We start from the raw sequence: 21,448 nt of genomic DNA on the forward strand, positions 1-21,448 counted from the left end.
TACATATACAGAAAACATATTTTTACAGAAACATAATGTAAAAGAACAAACAGAAGCCCAGAGTTAAGCTTTGGTATGAGAGAAAGTGTAAGACTTTGGTGCCAATAAGCCTGAGGCTGAAGCTTAGTTTTGTTCTTAAGGGCTGCTTGACTTGAGGCAAATTATTTAACCTCTCAGAACATCTGCTGCTTCCTCTACAAGATGAGAATGAAAGTACTCATACCTCACAGAGCTCCTCTGAGAATCAAATGAGATAACAGATGTCAAGTACTGGGTAGAGCATACGGAAAATGCTCTGGATGACAGACATCGGTTACTTACTCGCACATGAAAAAATAACCAGTCAGTGGCATAAGAGAGTGAGAATCTGTCTCCTGATTAACTCCCTCTCACCTAAGCCGGTGACATCACCATTTGCACGCTCATTCAAACGACAGGACCGGCGTCTCCTGGTCCCGGCACCAGTACATTCTTCCAGTTCATCTCCTGGCACGTTCGCGTCCTCTTCAGAGGGTCTAAGGACTGTTTGGTTTTTTGTTTATTTTTATTTTGTTGTTTTGTTTTGTTTTACTTAACAGGACACGCAGCTGCACCTGGACGACGCGCTCCGGGGCCAGGAGGACCTGAAGGAGCAGCTGGCCATGGTGGAGCGCAGGGCCAACCTGCTGCAGGCTGAGGTCGAGGAGCTGCGGGCGTCCCTGGAGCAGACAGAGAGGAGCAGGAAGATGACGGAGCAGGAGCTCCTGGACGCCAGTGAGCGCGTGCAGCTGCTGCACACCCAGGTGAGGCCCGCACAGCAAACAAATGCTGCTGTGCTGTTAGGTGACGGATCAGGATTACAGCATGGAAATACTCCATTACTGTAAATACGTGTATATAAAAAAAGGACGCAGGATATGCTCTAAAATATTAACTGCCATCTTGGAATGATGGGACCGTAGGTGATTTTTCTGGTGTGTGTTCCTGTCTTTTTTTTTTTTTTGGCTTTCTACCAAAAAAAGGAGTTTTTATAAAAGCAAAATTGACTATTTAGATGATTTTGAAAACCATGATGCAGAATAAGCTTGAACAAAGATATCTGTGAACTCCCAAATCCAGAAATGTGCTATGTAGTGTTTCTCGTCAGGAGTACTTCTGCACTGAGCATTGCTGTGTTTACTGTCCTGTGTCTTGCAGGACATTGATGACTTGCCTGGACATGAAATGCAGTAGCACCTTGTAGTCATTTTGATAAGCAAAAACATCTACCCCTAAATGTTTCCATCTGTCTGTTGAGGCAGCACTGATTCCCTCCGAGAACCACTGGGGTTATAATTTTAATAAAATGTTTCCATAAGACTAATTGAAAGTTAACATGAAAGTTAACAGAGATCCTAGCTGAAAAGCTCCCAATGCCAGGCATTCACAAAAATAGTCTATTATTTTCTAATATTTCCAACTTTTTAAGGACAGAACACAAGTAATGTGTGCATGAAATATAACTGAAAGAGAATTAATTAATATAGGCATTCTTAAATCTCAAAAGTCCTTATGCATAAATTAGATAGATACTGGGACAATGGTGGGGGGTGGGGGGGCCTGTTCTGACCTTTCAAATGATTAATGCTTTGCACTGAACAAATACTTAAAGTTTAGTAAACTGTTGCCATCAGGTCCCATGCACAAGCCAACAAGGAAAACATCTGTAAAATCCCACGTTGGCAAAGAGCAAGTCTTGTAAACTTCCACTATTTTTAACAGAACACCAGCCTGATCAACACCAAGAAGAAATTGGAAAATGATGTTTCACAACTCCAGAGTGAAGTGGAAGAAGTAATTCAACAATCACACAATGCGGAAGAGAAGGCTAAGAAGGCCACCACTGATGTGAGCAAGATAAGCATTTGTTTTAGTGATCCATGTGTCCTAACTGCCTTACTAGGTTTCCTCACTTTCTTGGTGTATTTACTAAATAGGCGGCCATGATGGCCGAGGAGCTGAAGAAGGAGCAGGACACCAGCGCCCACCTGGAGCGGATGAAGAAGAACCTGGAGCAGACGGTGAAGGACCTTCAGCACCGTCTGGACGAGGCCGAGCAGCTGGCCCTGAAGGGCGGGAAGAAGCAGATCCAGAAGCTGGAGGCCAGGGTGGGTCTCTCAATCTCTCTGAAAATGGGAAGGGAAAAGAGCACTCCCTCTATCCTCTCTCCCTACATATTGATACCCATCTTTGTCCTTACCCTGAGGACATCCACCCAGTATCTTCAGCAGGTCCTGAGCTAATTAGCATCCTCCAAGACTGGCTGTATACATATCTTTCTTGGTTGTAGGTACGTGAGCTTGAAGGAGAGGTTGAAAATGAGCAGAAACGTAATGCAGAGGCTGTTAAAGGTTTGCGGAAACACGAGAGAAGAGTAAAGGAACTTACCTACCAGGTAAGGGGAATACCTTTCTAGAATAACCAGACTTCCTACCCAAAGGGAAACTGACAACTTGTAACTATTAAAACGGTATTCACAAATAGACACACATTAACCTGATGTATAAATTAAGGGGTAAATGATATAATTGCTTATCACAAACCCTTTCCTAGGCCGGGGAAATCATGGAGGTCTTTACAAAATGGCATACAAGTGAAAAGAATACAGGTTTTATTTTTTTTTTAATGTTTTATTTATTTCTGAGAGAGAGAGAGAGAGAAACAGTGTGAGCAGGGGAGGGTCAGAGAGAGAGGGAGACACAGAATCTGAAACAGGCTCCAGGCTCTGAGCTGACAGTCAGCACAGAGCCCGAAGTGGGGTTCAAACCCACGAACCGTGAGATCATGACCTGAGCCAAAGTCGGACACCCAACCAACTGAGCCACCCAGGCACCCCAAGAATACAGGTTTTAAAGTCAGATAAACTGGGTATTCATCTTAATTTGGCTTCTCTTAATTTTTGAACTTGGGTAGGTTAGTTCTCTAAACCTTGGTTTCATTACCTATAAAACAGAACAACAGCATCTACTCTCCAGAGCAGGGAGGTAAGGATTAGAGAATATGTGTCTAATTCCCAAATACAGTGCCTGCACAGAGTGGACATTTAACAAGAATGACTACTGTTAACAGTATGGAAGCCTCAGCATGGACCAAGTTTACCCCAGGCCCACCTACCATCACAGCAAAGTGATTTATTTTACCAGCTGTAGTAGTTATTTCATTGTACTGAATGCAGATTGTTTTTTCAAACTCCCAGACAGAGGAAGACCGCAAGAATGTTCTCAGGCTGCAGGACCTGGTAGATAAATTACAGGCGAAGGTGAAATCGTACAAGAGACAAGCAGAGGAGGCTGTGAGTATCCTTAAGCCCTTGAAGGAAGGAGAAAACTTATGTTGGGGTAGAAAATGAGTAAGACTTCAAGAGGAGATGTTTTTATCATTAAGCAATTTATAAGGGTGGGGAAAGTTCCAAATAACCCACCTTACTTGATAGCAGCAAAAAATACGCCATCACACTCTATTCCATGATAAATGTTCTTCTTCCTCTAGAAAGGCACAAAACCCAGTGCTCTCAAAAGCCAAACACAAATCTTGTACCCCAACTGACTTGTTCATGCACTACCAGTGCCGTCAGGGACTCCTCTCTCCACTGCACTGTGGCAAATGAGGACACGCTGGAACACCCTCCAGCTTCATTTTTCCTGACTGCTCCCCATTCTTCTAGACACACTGCAGTAGGTAGGAAGTGGGCAGGAAGTTAGGAGCGGGGAGAAAGGAAGGGAGAGGCTCAAATGGTAATAAGAAAACCAACAGAGACATGCTTCTTCCCAGACCCACTTTTTCCCTATATCTGTATACCAGAATCAAAATATCTGGCCAAATTTGTTAAGTGAGGTTGTCCCAAAGTTAAATTTGACGTTGCATTTATTTACTTACTACCCTCTGTCAGGGTACATGGCTCTCTTCCCCCTCTACCCAACTCATGCATCACAAACAGATTTCATGTACACATGGGCTTGCCATACCAAGGTTGTGCCTTCCACTTCAAAAGTAGTTCTTCTTTCATTCTTTAGAATGGAAAAAAAAAGTAATTGAAGTTACAAGTTCTGTCCAGATTTTAAGTCAGACATGGCAAACAGACCATAAGAAGGGAATATCTAGGTTGAGGAAATAATCCTGTTGGTGACAAGTGCAATGAGAACCACAAAGTCTCATTCTCACAAGTTTCTCTTTCTTCTTAGGAGGAACAATCCAATGCTAATCTTGCTAAATTCCGCAAGCTGCAGCATGAGCTGGAGGAGGCCGAGGAGCGGGCTGACATTGCCGAGTCCCAGGTCAACAAGCTTCGGGCCAAGAGCCGGGAGGTCCACACAAAAATCAGTGGGGAGTGAACACATCTGCCTGATCCTACCAAGGAGCTGAAGAAATGCACAAAATGTGCCATTCTGGGCCACTTGGCTACGATGTTTATTTTTCTCTTAATGCTGAGTAAATAAAAACTCTAGTAAACTTATAAATTAAACCAAACTGTCATTTTTTTCATTTGCAAAATTATTTACTCCCAGATACAGTTCTCACCTAGCTATTTTTTTTTAATGTTTTATTTATTTCTAGGAGAGAGAGAGAGAGACAGCGTGAGCAGGGGAGGGTCAGAGAGAGAGGGAGTCACAGACTCTGAAACAGGCTCCAGGCTCTGAGCTGGCAGTCAGCACAGAGCCCGACATGGGGCTCGAACCCACGAACCGCGAGATCATGACCTAAGCGAAAGTCGGACGCTTAACTGACTAAGCCACCCAGGCGCCCCATCACCTAGCTATTTTTTTAAATATGATATATAGCTATGCATTCAATGTTTTGTACCTCCATCAGCACTCATCTGTGTGCCCCCTCGCCCCAAAAAAGTATCTTTTGTTGGACTTCGTTTTATAAAGAATCTCTAGATCGTAACAAATTATTCAGGAAAATACTCCCTAAGGCTGCCTCTACAGACAGGATCCATTCAGTGATCCACTCCACAAGTAGTTACTGAGCATCTACTCTGTGCCAGGCACTATTCTTCCCTCTGTAGGCACAGCAGTGAGCAGAGAGTTCCTGCCCTCTGGGAACTTACATTCTACAAGGACAGAAAGGCAACCAACAAATAAGAAGGCATGTAACATGTCAGACAATAAGTGTTGGTAGGAAATGAAGAAGTAGATGGAGGCACTATTTTGTAGAGAGTAGGCTTCTCTGTTAAGAAGGCATTAGAGAGGCACCTGGGTGGGTCAGTCAGTTAAGCCTCCAACTTTGGCTCAGGTCACGATCTCAGAGTTCTTGAGTTTGAGCCCCACATCCAGCTCTGCGCTGACAGTGTGGAGCCTGCTTGGGATTCTGTCTCCCTCTCCCTACCCCTTCTGTTCACTCACTCTCTCTCTCCCCCCTTCTCTCTCTGTTAAAATAAATTAAAAAAAAAAAAAAAGACATTTGAGCAGAGACCTGCAGGAACCAAGAGAGTTAGCCAAGCTGAGTATGTGAGGTGGAAGTTTTTTTTTTTTTTAACTACGTGTTTTTTTTTTTTTTTTTTAATGTTTTATTCACTTCTAGGAGAGACAGAGAGAGAAAGACAGCGTGAGCAGGGGAGGGTCAGAGAGAGAGGGAGTCACAGACTGAAAAAGGCTCCAGGCTCCGAGCTGGCAGTCAGCACAGAGCCCGACGCGGGGCTCGAACCCACGAACCGCGAGATCATGACCCAAGCGAAAGTCGGACGCTTAACCGACTAAGCCACCCAGGCGCCCCGAGGTGGAAGTATTTAACAGAAAAGGCACAGGCCCTGAGGAAGGGACTGGTTGGCCTGTCACAGGGGCTGGAGGAGAATGAGCAAGATAAAGAGTTATGACATGAGAGGAACCTGGGGCCAGATCATCCAGGGCCTGAGGGCCTCTCCAAGAACTTGTGTCTTTATTCAGAGTGAGATGTCAAAGCTTTGGAAGCTTTAAAGTAGAGAAGACATATTAACAGACATTTTTTAAAAATTACTCTGGCTGCTGTGTTAAGAAATAGACTGAAGAGTGCAAAGACAGAAGCTGGAAGACCAGTTAGGAGCCTACAGTAAAATAAAAGGTAAAAAACGACAGTGGCTTAGACTGAGAAACAGCACTGGGAAATGATGAGGGTGGAGGATTCTAGATGTATCACGAAGGTGGTGCACAAGGATTTTCTGACCAACTGGATGAGTGAAAGCAAAGAAGAAAAAAATTAAGAAAAGAGGGACAAAGGATACAAGGAAAAAGTGATGCAGTGTAAACATCAGAAGTCTAGTCTCTAGAAAGAGGGGAAGCAGCAGGGCAAAGATGGTGATCAAGACCCAGATCTATTCTATGTCCGCCTGCCCTCCTGTGGCACCTACTCACCTACAGCTCCCAGCCCCGTCAGCTTCAACCCTCTACAGCATAGACTGCACAGCCCATGATCTCAAATATGTCTCAAAATTACTAAAAAAGTTTAAAATGTAAAAAATTTTAAAATAAATAAATTTTCTTCAAGAAAATTTTGGATCCAGGAGAAAACCAAAACTACAATCAAGAAAACTTCCAGAAGTAAACATAACAGTAAAGCTTTGTGACCCCAGGTTAGGCAAACATTTCCTAACTACAACACCAAAAGTACAAGCCATGAAAAGGAAAAATTGATAAAGCGTACTTCATCAAAATGTAAAGTTTCTGCTCTTTGAAAACACTGTTTAAGAAAATGAAAAGATAAGCCAAAGACGGAAAGTATTTGCAAATTATATCCCTGATAAATGACTTGTATCCAGAGGATTTAAAGTCGTCTAAAAATTCAATGAAAAGAAAACAGATCACCCAATTTCTAAAGAGGCGAAAGATTTAATACACATTTTACCACCTCATACCTGTCAGAATGGCAGGCAAGAAACAACTGCTGGCGAGGATGTGGAAAAAAGGGAACCCTCATGCACTGGTGGTTAGGAATGTAAATTAGTGTAGTCACCATGGAAAACAATATGGAGGGTCCTCAAAATTTTTTCAATACAACTATACCATATGATCCAGCACTTCTACTCCTGGGTTTGTACCAGGAAAATTGAAAGCACTAATGTAAAAAGATACATGCATCCCCCGTGTTCAGTATGCCATTATTTACAATAGCCAAAACATGGAAGCAACCTAAGTGTCCTCAGGTAGATGAATGGATAAAGAAGATGTGATACAGACACACACACACGATATAGCTCTATACATATGTGTGTGGATATACATATAGTATATACAACGGACAATTACTCAGGCACAAAAAAGAATGAAATCTTGCCATCTACAACATAAATAGACCTACAAGGTCATTACGCTAAGTGAAATTAGTGACGGAGAGGAAGACAAATGCCATACGATTTCACCTATTTGTGGCATCTAAAAAACAAAACAGATGAACAAACAAAACAGAAGCAGACTCCTAAATACAGAAAACAAAGGGGAGGGATGGGAGATGGGTAAAGCAGCTGAAGGGGACTGTGGGGGACAAACCTGCAGTTCTAAGTTAAACAAGACACAAGGATGTAAAGTACGGCACAGGGAATAAAGTCAACAACATTGTACTAACTTTGTGTGGTTACAGATGGTGAGTACAGTTAACCACTGCGAGCATTTAGTACCACACGTAAATGTTGAACAGTATGTTGTACACCTGAACCTAACATAATACTATATACCAACTATACTTCAATTAACAAATAAATTTATTTCATCAAAGACTATATACAGAGGACAAACAGGCACATGAAAAAGTGTTAAACACACTAAGTCATTAGGTAAATAATGATGAAAACATCATGAGATACCACTACACACAATGGCTAAAAGTTCGTTAGCCACAAACTGGACCTTTCATATCTATTAGTGATAATGTTAAAGACATAATCACTTTGGAATGTAGTTTGGCCCTATGAAGAGAGCCCAAATGTCTATCAACTGATGAACAGATAAAGAGATATGGTATCTCAGAACCCTGCATCAGACTCTGCGGTCAGCAAGAAGCCCGCTTCGGATCCTCTGTCTCCCTCTTTCCCTCTGCCCTCCCTTATCATATGATGGGGGGAGGTGGAAAGAAGAGAGGAAAACAAACCACAGAGACCCTTAAGGACAGAGAACAAACTGAGGGTTGACGAGGGAGGTGGATGGGGAGATGGGCTAAAAGGGAGATGGGCAAAAGGGCACTTGTTGGGATGAGCATTGGGTGTTATGTGTAAGTGATGAATCACTAAATTCTACTCCTGAAACCAAGACTATGCTATATGTTAACTAACTTATATTTAATTTTAAAAACATAGTTTGGCAAGGGTGCCTGGGTGGTTCAGTCAGTTGAGCATTGACTCTGGACTTTGGCTCAGGTCATGATCCCAGGGTCAGAGAATCAAGCTCTGAGTTGGGCTCCGCACAGAGAGTAGACCCTCCTGAAGATTCTCTCTCTCCCTCTCTCTCTCTCTCTCTCTCCCTTTCTCTCTCTCCCTCCCTCTCTCTCTCTATCTCTCCCTCACCCTCTGCTCCCCTCCCCTATTCACACTCTCTCCCTCTTAAAAAACAAATAAATAAATTTTTTAAAAGTTTGGCAGCTTCTTCAAAAGTTTAGAAATAATTCATTTGTTCTGCTTATTTCACACCTCGTTATTTACCCAAAAGAAATATTCACAGCATATTTATTTGTAATAGCCCCAAAAAAGAAACAACCCAAATATTCATACACAATTGAATGGAAAAATGAACTGTGGTAAATCCATACAATAGAACATTACTCAGCAATAAAAAAAATAAATTATTAACATACAAAAAAGTGGACGATTCTCCAACTAATTATGCTGAGTAAAGAAGACAATCCCCCCAAAAAAGTATAAACTGTATTATTCCATTTATATAAAATTCTAGAAAATAAAAATTAATCTGTAGTGACTGAAAGCTGACCAGTGGTCACCAGGGGGAGTTACAAAGGAACAGGAAGAAACTTTTCAGGATGACAGACATGTTCATTATCTCAACTCAGATACTGGCGTCATAGCATAAACACATGTTAATACACTCTAAATATGTGCTGTAATACGTCAGTTATACCTCCATAAAGCTGTTAAATTTTTCATTGAGGGAAATACTACAATTACAGTGCTTTGGTCAGATAATAATTTGAATACTGTATGTCAAACTTTAAAGCCAGAGTTAGAATCTTTGATAGCAAATGTATTAAATCTATTTATCAGTTTGGGGAGAATTAACATACTTACTCTGTTGATTCTTCCAGTTCATGAATGTAATATGTCTCTCCATTTACCTCGATCTGTGATTTCTTTCATTAGTAGTTTTATAGTTTGGGGCATACAGTTTTATAGATGTTTTGTTAGATTCACACCTAAATGTTTCTTTTCTTTTTTAACTTTTCTTTTCCTTTCTTTTCTTAAAAATTTTTTAATATTTATTTTTGAAAGGGGGCGTAGGGGGGCAGAGAGAGAGAGAGAGGAAGACACAAAATCCGAAGCAGGCTCCAGACTCTAAGGGGTCAGCACAGCACCAGACGTGAGGCTCAAACCCATGAAACTGAGTTTATGACCTGAGCTGAAGTCAGATGCTTAACCAACTAAGCCACCCAAGCATCCCTCCTTTCTTTTTGCTTTTAAGCAATTGTAAATGGTATTATATTTCTAATTTTGGTATCCATATGTTTGTTACTAGCATATAGCATATAGAATTATATGAAACACTACTGAATTCACTTAGTAGAGGTTTTTTTATAAATTCCTTGCAGTTTTCTGTATAGACAATCATGTCATCTGGGAAAATGACCTTTTTAAAATGAATCTAAATTAAAATGAAGTCCAAAACTGCATAGTAAATTCGGGGGGAAGAATGTGACTGGGATTCTACCTTAAAAATAAAATGAAAATAAAGCCAAAATCGGAGCCTGGAGCCTGTTTTGGATTCTGTGTCTCCCTCTCTCTCTCTCTCTGGCCCTCCCCCAACTTGTGCACACTCCCTATTTCAAAAATAAATATTTTTTAAATAAGAAAATAAAACCAAAATTACTGAAGTAAGCTTATTTTCTACTATATTTCACAAGATTTAGCTTGTAATTCCAACTCTGCTAATTCTTAGAATAAAGAAGGAATCAGCATTGGAGCTGGGAGAAAAGGGACAGTCCCCAGTCTTACACACTATTCATTACTTTGAAGTTTTGCAATACAATCATAAAGAATGTCTTTTTTTTTTTTTTTGCAAAAAATATGTAATAGCTTCATCAATATTTTTAAGCACCTTCCTAATCCTTCGATTCTACACTCATTCTTGTGAAACACTTACTGGATCAGCTTCACTGTCTATTTTCAGTTCTTCACTTGTTAACTAGTTCAATGCTGCTGAGCTATACTGATCAACGGCTTTGCAAAATTCAAGCAGATTTCTAATACCACTTCCATCAACTTCACTAAATTCTGCAATTTGGGCAAGTTCTGTCATCTTATTTTGCAGTCAGGTTGTTGCACTAATTATTGCATATTTACAACATCTGATGATCAGCACAAGCATTAGTGAACACTTCCGGTTTTCCTATGCAATGTCATTGCTATGCAGACTCCAATAACAGGGACTCCACTATTGCAAACCTTAAAACATCTATAGCCTTTGACCACAAAGTCTATTTTCTAAATTTCATAATTAAAGATGTGCATAAAAACATGTATGTGTACATACGCTTACTAGGATACTTCAAGGAGCAAAAAATTAGAGCACACTAAATTCCCAACAATAGAAAACAGGGTAAGTTATGGTACATTCACAGAATGGAATGCTAAGTAACTATTAAAAAATCATGATGGAGGGGGGTGGCTCCTGGGTGGCTCAGTCAGTTAAGTGTCCGACTCTTGATTTCTTCTCAGGTCATGATCTCATGGTTCCTGAGTTCAAGCCCCACATCAGGCTCTGCACTGATAGCAAGGAGGTTGCTTGGGATTCTCTCTCTGCCCCTCCCCAGCTCACATGGGTGTGCTCATGACCACAGTCGCGCATGCTCTCTCTCTCTGTCTCAAAATAAATAAATAAACAAAAAAAAAAAAAAACATGATGTGGAAGAAGAGTTAGTGCCATGAGAAATTTTTCATCATCTCTTAAATTCTGAAGGCAGGACGCAGAATCACACCTACAGGCTCATATCCCAGTTGTGACTGTGCTTAAAAATATTGTGTGTGGGTGTGCCTGGGTGGCTCCGTCACATAAGCCTCTGACTCACCGTCTCAGCTCAGGTCTTGACCTCAAGGCGGTGAGTTCAAGCCCCACACTGGGCCCCTGCACTGGGCATGAACCCTACTTTAAAAAAAAAAAAAAAGAGTGTATATGTTTACAAACATGGGGGGGGGAGTGTAAAAAGAATTTAGCCCAAAATTTAGACAAACCAACCCTATGCTAAAATTTTTTTAAAATTTTGCTGTTTATTCATTTTAGAGAGACAGAGACACAGACAGTATCAGCGGGGCAGGGGTCAGGGGGAGGAGGAGGAGGCACAGAATCCAAACAGGCTCCAGGCTCTGAGCCTTCAGCACACAGTCCTGTGTGCTGCTCAAACTCACAATCCTGAGATCACCACCTACGACCAAGTCAGGCCCTTAGCCAACTGAGCCACCCAAGCATCCCAGAAATTTTAGGCGTGATTTAAAATTTCCCTTCGTGGGGTGCCTGGGTGGCTCAGTCGGTTAAGCGTCCGACTTTCGCTTAGGTCATGATCTCGCAGTTCATGGGTTCGAGCCCCGCGTCGGGCTCTGTGCTGACTGCCAGCTCAGAGCCTAGAGCCTATTTCAGAGTCTGTATCTCCCTCTCTCTCTGACCCTCCCCTGCTCACGCTGTGTGTCTCTCTCTCTCCTAGAAATAAATAAAAACATAAAAAAATAAAATAAAATTTCCCTTCGATGTTTTGTTTTGGGTTTTTTTGGTTTTTTTCCCCCCAGTCTTTCTAGAATGAAAGACGCTGGTTGGGGATTTTTTTTTTTTTTAAGGCTCACATTTTTAAAATAAATAAATAAATAAATAAATAAATACATAAGACCTGCCCCTTAAGGAGATTTCCTACCCAGGTCTCAGCAGAGACGGGCCTACAACGGCCACCCGCAAGGTGACAAGGTGACGGGGAGAGGGTCATTTGATGGATGAGCCCATTAGCACAGCTGCTCCAAGCTGCTCGCTTTCGTCCAAGCCTTCGGGCGGGATTAACAGTCCGGGGCTAACGCGGCAGCTGTCAGGGAGCAGGGTGGGTCACATGTCACACCATACCAGCGTCCCCGGCCACCAAGAGGCGGCTTCCGGAGCCCACAAGGAAAAACAGAGCGGTGACCAAGGAGAAAAACAGTCCCTTCGGGGAGAGCGCCCAAAACAGGCTCGCGGGGGCCCGACCTTCTCGGGGGGCGGCGGCCTGACCTTCACGTGGGCGGGCTGGGCTCTCGGCTCCGCCCAGAAACCCGGGTTCGCGGCTCGCTCCTGGGGAAACGGAGCCCCTCAATTCAAAGGTTCAAAGGACAAGGGCTCCAATGCTGACCCGTCGTCGTGTGAGGCGCGCGGACGCGAAAGGTGGGGCCTTCGGGGCAACAGAATCCTCCTCTTTTCCGGGATTCGGGAAAACAATGCCGTTGAACCCCACAGCGCGGAACGCAAGGAGGTGGCGTGACGTACACATCACAGGTATATTCCATTTAACCGCAAGCCCTGTGCAGTTTGGGGGACTCTGGAATTTTCCAGAAATGTTCTTCCCGCCCTGCCTTCCAGTTCACTCCCCAGGCCCGGTTTCACGCCCTCGCCGCCACACGGCCTCACGCGGTTATTCTCTGTCATCCGCGGCGCGACTCCCTCACAAACCCCACAGGCACACTCACCGGCATCTCCCGGCCGTCGCCTCCGCCAAGTCCGAACAATGGCGGCGGGCCACTTCCGGCCTTTCCTTCCCTCCACCGGGCTCCTCCCATGATGCCCTGGGGCGCACCGGAAGTGACCCCTCCCTCTCCGGGAAATTGAAACTCTTTCCAGGAGTCTCAAGGTGCGTCCCTCGAAGCCCAGGACGGGTGAGCTTTCCCGCGTTTTCAGAGCTGGGACCCGCTTCCCCGTCTCCAACTAGAGTATAAACAGAACCAGCTTTTGATTCTCAATGCCTGGAACAGTGTCCTCATGAGCCACATTCTTTCCGTTGGACAGAATGAAGCAGAGCTGCTGCTAGGGCTGACACTCAGCACGCAATAAAAAAGAATAAAGCTGCCATTATAGTAGCAGCTGACATTTAAAACCCCCAAGTCCTTACCTTAGCTTGCAAGGCTCTAAACCATCTGGCCCCTGGCCACCTGTGCCACTTCATTCCCTGCTACTGCTTCCCTGGCTCCCTTCGCCCCTGCCCTACTGGCCTTTTTTCCATTCTTGTGCAGACACACTCACCTCCCAGAGCCTTCTCCTGGCTTGCTCCTTCACTAGGTGTCTGTTCGAAGGTCACCTCTTCAGAGAAACTTTCCCTGATCTGTCCATTTAGACTCCACACAGTCACGATTTCCTGATCTTGCTTACCCTTTCCTTCAGAGCATTTATCACGAATTGATACCAGATAATGTTTGTTTATTGTCTATCCCCAGAAAACAATGCATACACACTCAAATAGGATTTCCAGGAAGGCAGAGACTTTGCCTTTTTTTTTTTTTTTTAATGTGTTGTGGGTTTTGGGGGGGAGCTTTTTGTTGTTGGGTTTTTGGGGTTTTTTGGGGGGTTTTTTTGTTGTTTTTTTTTTTTGAGAGAGAGAACAAGCAGGGGAGGGTCAGAGAGGGAGACACAGGATCGGAAGCAGGCTCCAGGCTCAGAGCTGTCAGCACAGAGGCTGATGTGGGGCTTGAACTCCTGAACTGTGAGATCATGACCTGAGCCAAAGTTGGACACTTAAGCGACTAAGCCACTCAGGCACCCTGAGACTTCGCCTATTTTGTTCCCCAGCGCTTAAAATCCGGTGCATAGTAGAAGCTGAACGAATGTTTGTTGAATAAATGATTAAATGAGTACATGCTGGTTCTGCGCACAACAGCCTCAAAATTAGCATTTCCAGGTATGAATTCCATCACCATCCTGCCTTGGTGGGAGATCGGAAGCTGGTTCCAGGTAACCGCATCTTAGCCAGGTTTGAGGGCCTTGCCATCATTACCCCAACAACCTTTCAGGTATGGTGATGAACTTATCCGGATTTACCCAGGATTGCACTGACCTTAAAACTGAAAGTCTCAGGAACCTCTTCAATCCCACACAAACTAGGATCGTTGGTCGTGCTGCTTTCCACTATCCAGGCTCCATCTTGCATGTTTTGTCTTATTGTTGTGTGTACGAGTGTGTGGTTGGGGGAGGAGGGGTGCCCTTGACTTAGGACTGTTCTGAGCCATCTGAGCAGGAAATTGGCTAAACCCAGCGGATAGGATGGGAGGACTGGACGGACAATGGTCAGGGTGTGGTCAGCTGGTGAGCTTCACCAAACAGCAACACAAGAGACAGGATATAACAAAGAAGGCATTGTCCCGGCTTCTAGAGCCCTCTGGCACTGACAGAAAGCTCTAAAGAAAGTTCCTGGTTTCTAACGGCCGCACCTACTCTTCCCTTTCCCAAACTATTGAATCACTTCCAAAAAATACCCTGCCATGCATTCATTAATTCAACCATCACAAGAACCCCATGAGTTAGGTTTTTTTATTATCCCCATTTTGCAGATGAAGAAACAGGCTCAGAAAAGTTAAATAACTTGCCCCAAATTCACAGTTTAATTGATGAATTCAGGATCTGAACGTCAGCATGCTGACTCTCAAGGTCCACTCTTAATTGCTACATTGCATGTAGATTTTAACAGCATAAATATACATTTTGACTATGTCTGGCAAAGAATACACATATTTTAGGATTCATCATTGAAGATCCCAACAGTAGTAATTAAAAGTAATTGGTCATGCTGTTCCTAGTTCTAATGAGGCTCTAAACAGCCAAAGTAACCAAAACATAGCTAACAAACAAAAATGACAAGCAAATAACAGGAGACCGTACTGGGGGCAGGGCATCAGTCCCGATTATGAGACCGGGCAGCTTACGGAGCAGACCTGGCCAGGAGGATTTCTTCTTTGAACACAGTGTTCCCAGACCATCCACACAATCTCTCCATGTTGTTTCAGAGAAAGATGCCTGGTCTGTGTGTAATTCTGAGACGCGTGTGTAATTCTGAGAGCATTAGTGTCTTACAGGATCGTCCAAAGCCAAAAGCAGCTGTCTTAAGGGAAAAGACAAACCAGGCTTGGAGTCAAAGATGTTTGCCACTTCCTGGCTGTGTGACTAGCCGCTTAACCTTGCCAGGCCTCAGTTTTCCCACATGTAAAACTGATTGATCTATCTCCTCATTGAAATTTAAGGAGAATCTATCTAAATGATTCTTTTGATAATGCCCTATGTTGCTGTGTGCTTTGCAAAATTCCTTCATGTAAATGCCAGCAGTGAAGAAGGGGATATGTTGCATTTGAACCAAGTTCTGAATTAGGTCTCTTGGGGTTGGAAATAGAACAGGAAGCGGATTTGTTTCCACCTGTAGCATTCATTAAGTAATTTGTCTGGAACCTCAGTTTCTAGTTTTGTAAGGTCGGGGTTAGATTAGATAATATTCCAGCCGCCCCCGCCCCGGTTCTGGAATCTAATATTCTCACCCAAATCTTTGATTAGGCAATTCACATATGAATTAGCATCATTCGGTCATGTACCTGCCCTGTGACTTTCACCCAGAAATTTCTGTCCCTAGCTAGGGAACTTCCTGCTGCTTGCCGAAATTTCAGCTATTACATAAGCTCCTACATGGCTGTGAGGCGTAAGGTATGATCTGCTACCAGCACAATTAATTGCCCTTTCTTCTCAAGTAGCCCTCTGAGGAGTGACCTTGGTCACACTTATTTCCTAGTCCTCACTATTTGGCCCTGCTACTGCTCTCTCTTTCTTGCACCTTCCAAATCTACGTTTCCTCTGAAGGCATCTTGCATAGTGATTGGTGGAGAGATTTGCTCCTAGGAAAATCAGGAAACCTTTTCCCTCCTCCTTAACACCTGCTCACTCCCTAATCCCTTGCCTTCAAAGTTTCCACCCCCACCATCCTGCTGACATGAATGTCAAGATCACCTCCCTCACCAATGCAATGCCTTTTTCGGGTCTTCTTTTCTCTGGCTTCTCTGTAGTGGTCTCCATTAGATCCTCTCTCTTGAAAGTATCACCACCCTTGACTTGTTTTGACACTAATAATAAAGCTCCCTTCGCTTTCAAGTTCACAAAGCAATTTTGTCACAAGAACGGAGAAAACCCTTGTTCACGGATCTCCTCTCAGGTCTGGAAGAGATGAGATCACAATGTGGTCGTGTGAGCTATAGACTGTGCTGGGGGGTTAGCAGTGGAATAAAGATGAGACCCCCAAAAGGGCATATGAGTGCAAGACATAGGTGATCACCCCACTTACTAAAGCCAAAAGTAATCTTCTTTACTTGAGGACTTTTATTTTGTTGAGCAATCAGATGAATAGGAATGCAGGTCTGTGGCAGAGGTAATGGCTCCCATAACAGAGCTGAGTACCAGTAGGAGTTGGGGGAGACACCCCCAGGGAGGAAAGGAAATAAACCACCAGCATCCGTGTGAAGGAAAAGGGAGTTCATAGAGCTGAAATTTCTGATGCACACTTTGAATACTTAACTGTAGGCTGTGTGATATAACCCTCTTCCACGTCTCCCCTACAAAATCTTCAGTGAAGTCCACAGTGCTCTCCTGGGCTTTTGGTGCTAACGGATTATTTGCTGTGGTCTATGTCAAGGATGACACAGATAGAAACATAGTGCTTGGCATGGACTGGTAACAGACTGTGTGCAGAGACACCCAGATTGAGATGGAGATGATGGTTTTTCGTTTGGTCCCCCACACTGTCTGCATTGCTTGGGCAGAAACAGAATTATCCGTATGCTTCTGCAGCTGAAGGGGAAACACCACAGTTGTTAGAGAGGCAATGTGACTTGCCACAGTCAATAAACAGCAAAAGTAAAATACGGATCCATTGGCTCCGTTTGGCTCCAACGAGACCTTACTCAGGTATTTGCCCAACTGCAGAATGACCTTTTCTCCCCGCGCTGCGTGGTCTGTGTACCCTCCTCTCACCTTCTAAACATGCAGCCTTCTTCCGAGAGAGTTCAACCTCCTTAATGAGTTCAAGTGTCACCCCATACAGGTGACAGTTCCCCTGCCCCCAACACCATCCCCTTCCCCATAGACCTGCAGTCTCAGCCTTGACCTCTCCTTTAAACTTTGAACACTTGTCCCTCCATCCTGTCATCTCAAGCTCAGTATGTCGTCTTTCCCTCTTTCTGTATTTCCTTGGGGTTGAGGTCATGTCCCTAGGTTCCCAGGCTGAAATTAGGGCCAAAGGAAAGGCAGTCTAACCTGGAAGCCATCAAAGTCCCATGGATGCTACCTTCAGGGTATCCCTTGAGTTTTCTCTTTCCCTTTATTTATTTTTTTTTTAATGTTTAGTTACTTTTCAGAGAGAGATACAGAGAGAGAGCACGGGCAGGGAAGAGACAGAAAGAGACAGAGACACAGAATCCGAAGCAGGCTGAGCTGTCAGCACAGAGCCTGACCCGGGGCTCAAACTCAGAAATGGTGAGGTCATGACCTGAGCCACCCAGGCACCCCTCTCTTTCTCTTTAAATCTCGTTTCTGTCTCACTTAATCAAGGCCCTCATTTCATGCTGTGATTATTTTAGTATTCAACACAAATTGATTTTAATATATTGATGCAACATGGGGTTATGGCCTCAAAACAATAAGCCTATGGCCCATAGAGGACTTTTCACCCCCAATGTTTAAATGTTTCTTTTCTTGCTATTCCTAAATGGGACAGTGAGGCAGAAACACTTTGATCCACATAATCTTTTTCCCCTTGAATCTGCAGGATAGACTCGGAGACAGCAAGCCACAACCACTGCAAAGGCCTGCCTTCTGGGGCTGTGGAGCGTTTTCACCCAGATCGGAGGTCACAGGTGCATCCAGGGGACAATGCTAACTCTCTGACTGCCTACCTGCCCCGCAGCCTCTGAAGAGCGTGCGTAATCATCTCCTCAAGTTGCTAAATGGTTCGAGGCTCCCCTGGGTTTTCCCCTTTCCGTTATATCCTACCATCAGTTCTAGAATCATCATCAAATATATATACATATATATGTTCACTGTGCGGCTCAGAACAACAAAAGTGCCCCCACGTGATCTCAGAACAATGTCCCGACTCCTTCACTGGGCCTTGGCAGCCCTTCACAAGTGAGCCCAGTCAGGGTACCTGAGGGGCTCAGCCGGTTAGGTGCCCCACTTCGGCTCAGGTCACAATCTCACAGTTCGTGAGTTTGAGACCCACATCGGGCTCTGTGTTCACAGCTCAGAGCCTGGAGCCTCCTTCAGATTCTGTGTCTCCCTCTCTCTCTATAACCCTCCCCCACTCACACGCTGTCTCTGGCTCTCAAAAATGAATAAATGTTAAAAAAAATTAAATAATATGAATATGAACAACATAAACCCCTCAGGCTGGTAGAGAAAATCAAACATAATATAATATACAAAACTCCAAGATGAACGGGAGAGTACTACAAAAAGATCGTTATTATCTCTGTAGCTCCCTCCCCGGCTTCCTTCCAGATCTCTCCAAAGCAGTATTGCTATCACCCATAACAATTCTGCTCAGAGTTTGCATATACAACTTGCGTTAGGGGGTTCAAATGCCTTGTACATACATCTAATCCATGGCCCATCCCAGTCATTTGGGCACTTAGCTGAACCTTGGGAAAGGGGCTGCCCCTTTCCCATCCAGGGGCTCTGTCCCCACGTCTTTTATCAGCTCCTTTGAGGCAGTGACCCTGTTTCACATCCCCATGCTCTATATACTCCACTGCAAGCACAGAGCCTCGTACCGAGCAGGCACCCAGAACTGATGTGCTTGCAGAACAAAAGGTTACAGGCACAGTCTCTCGAGCCAGAGTAGGTTTGAATCCCGTGTCCACCACTCCCTTGTCATGTGGCCTTGGGCAGGTCACTTCGACTGTCCGTGGCCAATTTCCTTGCCTGTAAAAAGGTCGCTAGAAAGATGTTAGCACTCACCTCACAGACAGAACTATCACAAAGCTTCTGCGAACCAATATGGATAAAGCCTGGCATGTGGTGAGTTCTTAATAAATGTAAACCATGGCTATTAAGTGAAACTGAGCCTGATTCCATCTTCTTCCCTACCACACCACAGATTCCCCATGAATACCCTGGATTCCTTTATTTGCTGGAACACGTACTGACCATCTGCTACACAGAGAAGGCTGTCCCTTGAATAATAGCAGCTGTGTTTATGCCTGATGGCTCTCTCTTGCTTTCTCCTGGGCCAAATGCTGCTAAGGAACAGAGACAACCTGATGTGGACTCCAGCCTTCTAGCTCCCTTCCTGTTTTCTGGAACAGGGACTACGTTGCACCATCAGATCCACAGGTATGCAAGTTACTCCTGTTTCTTTACCGAAAAGATGGCTCCGACCCCTTAACGTGCTCTTATTTTCGGTGAATCTCTGATGGCCGGCAACAGCGTTTGCCATGTTTCCAGTTAGCTACCGGACCATTTATTTTACAGCTTCCCTCAGGAGCAGTATTCCGTCAAATCTACTTTGGAAAACGCCACACGGGAGTCTTATTCCTATCTATTCCTTCTATACGCGAGGTATCATCTTGACTCACGCCAACCGTCCCGTGGCAGTGCCCCACCTGCACGAGACTGTCCACGGGAGGGCTGAACGAGACTCCTGCTTCACCAAACATTGATCATCTACGACTTGAACAAGTCACTCTGTATTGCCATCGATGGCTCTAATTTCCTCAATATTCCAAACATCACTTATGTTCTAGCAACAAACAAACAAGCAAAAACAACAACCAAAAAAACCCATAAGAGTTGTCACAAAGACTATGTATTTTCATTAGAACTCCAGAATGTCACCTGGAACTCACTGACTCTTAACTTCAGCGCATTTCAAACTTTGTAATCTGCTTCCTGGTCTGTGGCAGATTAGAAAAAGAAAGCTCGGCCTGGTAGAGACAAGCATACCAACCACAAAAAAAAAAAAAAATTCACGCCCGAGAGGCTGGCCATGAAGGTGAAGCTGTACAAACTAAAAAGCAAACACAAAAATGTTTAACAATCTAGGAACAGTCACCACTAAGAAAATAATATCTCTGATGACTGCTTTCCATCCCCCTCCCAGACGCCTGGGTGAGCAAGAAAAAGTTAGATTCTCTTCCAGATACAGATTAAATAACATGAGATAATATGAAATTTTAGAAAGCTGTCCTTCGTCACGATTTTTAAACAATAAATAACTAAATAACACTGGAGGTGTTCAGTGGTTGATCTTAAATTTTCCAGAAACTTCTGAGAAGAGGCGCACACCATCCCATTTCAACACTAGCCAGTTGAGATGGAGTTACCATCCATGCTATTGATCCCCCATTGCCTGACAATTCATCCTGTGGTTCTGCCCTTCACTGACCTTCTTAGCACACTCTGCCCCAGTGCACTCAGCCCCTAGGACTCTCTAAGTCTCAAAGATCTGTGTCCAACGTCAAAATCCCTACGCAGCTGACTTGGCATTATGCAGCCTCCGCTGGTCATTTATCCAAGTAATTTAACAAGAGTGAGAGATCAGGGCTACGACGCATTTACATCTCACAAGTAAATGGTGATCCCCCAAATATAGCCAAGTTGGAGTGCTGGGCTGGCAGATTTGGGAGTATAAAGAGAGCTGGGGGCCGCACTCTCAAAACCGCTTCGCCGAAGCATCTCAAGGTAAGTGCTCACAAGTGCCCACTTGTTTGCTCCATGTAACTGTGATTAAACCTCATCGGGTTACAGGTCAAGGAGGAATGGCCACACGGTAGTCTTTGTTGAGGACCTACTAAGTGTAAGGTCCACTTACCTACTAAGTGTAAGGGCAAGAGAGTGACAATACAGGAAGACAGACAATTGCCTTTCAAAAAGCTCTTACAAAGAGTAAAAAGGCAGGACTATAAGCAATTATGAGACCAAAAAATACGTATAACCTGCAGAATAAAACCAAATGTGACATATCATTCCACCTCTCTCCTAATTGTTTAGTTAAGTGTTTCACCATGCAGTTAGCAAACAAACGTGTTTAATTTGTGATATCTCTGCTGTGATTGCCTTGAACTATTATTTGAAATGTTCATGGTTATGTAACACTTTTTTCCCATGTCAGGATTTCTGGGAGATGATTGCAGGAAAACCTCTCCCAGGCATTCTATTCATTCCCAGATGCGCTGTGGTCTGGGCATGATTAGCTGGCTCCAGACTGGTCTTGTATAACATGCCTTGTGGTCAGTGGGCTGTCTCGTAGCAGTCCCATCCCTCAGAGGGGC

At 44.0% G+C, this 21,448-nt stretch overlaps 2 protein-coding genes and 1 long non-coding RNA gene across 7 annotated transcripts in view; 2 read left to right on the forward strand and 1 right to left on the reverse strand.

The window, feature by feature from the left end:
• LOC120231448 (myosin-8-like) overlaps window positions 1-4,370 on the forward strand; it is a 28,924-nt gene extending 24,554 nt beyond the window's left edge. The window contains 6 exon segments of the mRNA XM_039231617.1: window positions 579-782; window positions 1,741-1,866; window positions 1,956-2,126; window positions 2,309-2,413; window positions 3,215-3,310; window positions 4,200-4,370. Coding sequence (XP_039087548.1) covers window positions 579-782; window positions 1,741-1,866; window positions 1,956-2,126; window positions 2,309-2,413; window positions 3,215-3,310; window positions 4,200-4,349 — 852 coding nt within the window. The 3' untranslated portion in view covers window positions 4,350-4,370.
• Window positions 1-13,023, reverse strand: part of LOC120231452 — a 211,630-nt gene extending 198,607 nt beyond the window's left edge. For 3 of the 5 annotated variants that reach the window (XR_005528329.1, XR_005528327.1, XR_005528328.1), the window contains exon 1: window positions 12,848-13,023. This is a non-coding gene — a long non-coding RNA (uncharacterized LOC120231452). Of the gene's footprint in view, window positions 1-12,395; window positions 12,546-12,847 lie in introns of those variants that run through there. The other 2 variants (XR_005528331.1, XR_005528330.1) reach the window with 1 other exon arrangement.
• A 4,618-nt stretch (window positions 13,024-17,641) lies between these two features.
• The window catches only part of LOC120231459 (myosin-13-like), a 63,880-nt gene continuing 60,073 nt past the window's right edge, over window positions 17,642-21,448 (forward strand). The window contains exons 1-2 of the mRNA XM_039231631.1: window positions 17,642-17,654; window positions 17,947-18,096. The gene's annotated coding sequence lies outside the window, so the exon portion shown is untranslated. The remainder of the gene's footprint in view (window positions 17,655-17,946; window positions 18,097-21,448) is intronic.

Source organism: Hyaena hyaena, unplaced genomic scaffold, assembly GCF_003009895.1.
Source record: "Hyaena hyaena isolate Hyena2069 unplaced genomic scaffold, ASM300989v1 scaffold_58, whole genome shotgun sequence".
NCBI classification, from domain to species: domain Eukaryota; kingdom Metazoa; phylum Chordata; class Mammalia; order Carnivora; family Hyaenidae; genus Hyaena; species Hyaena hyaena.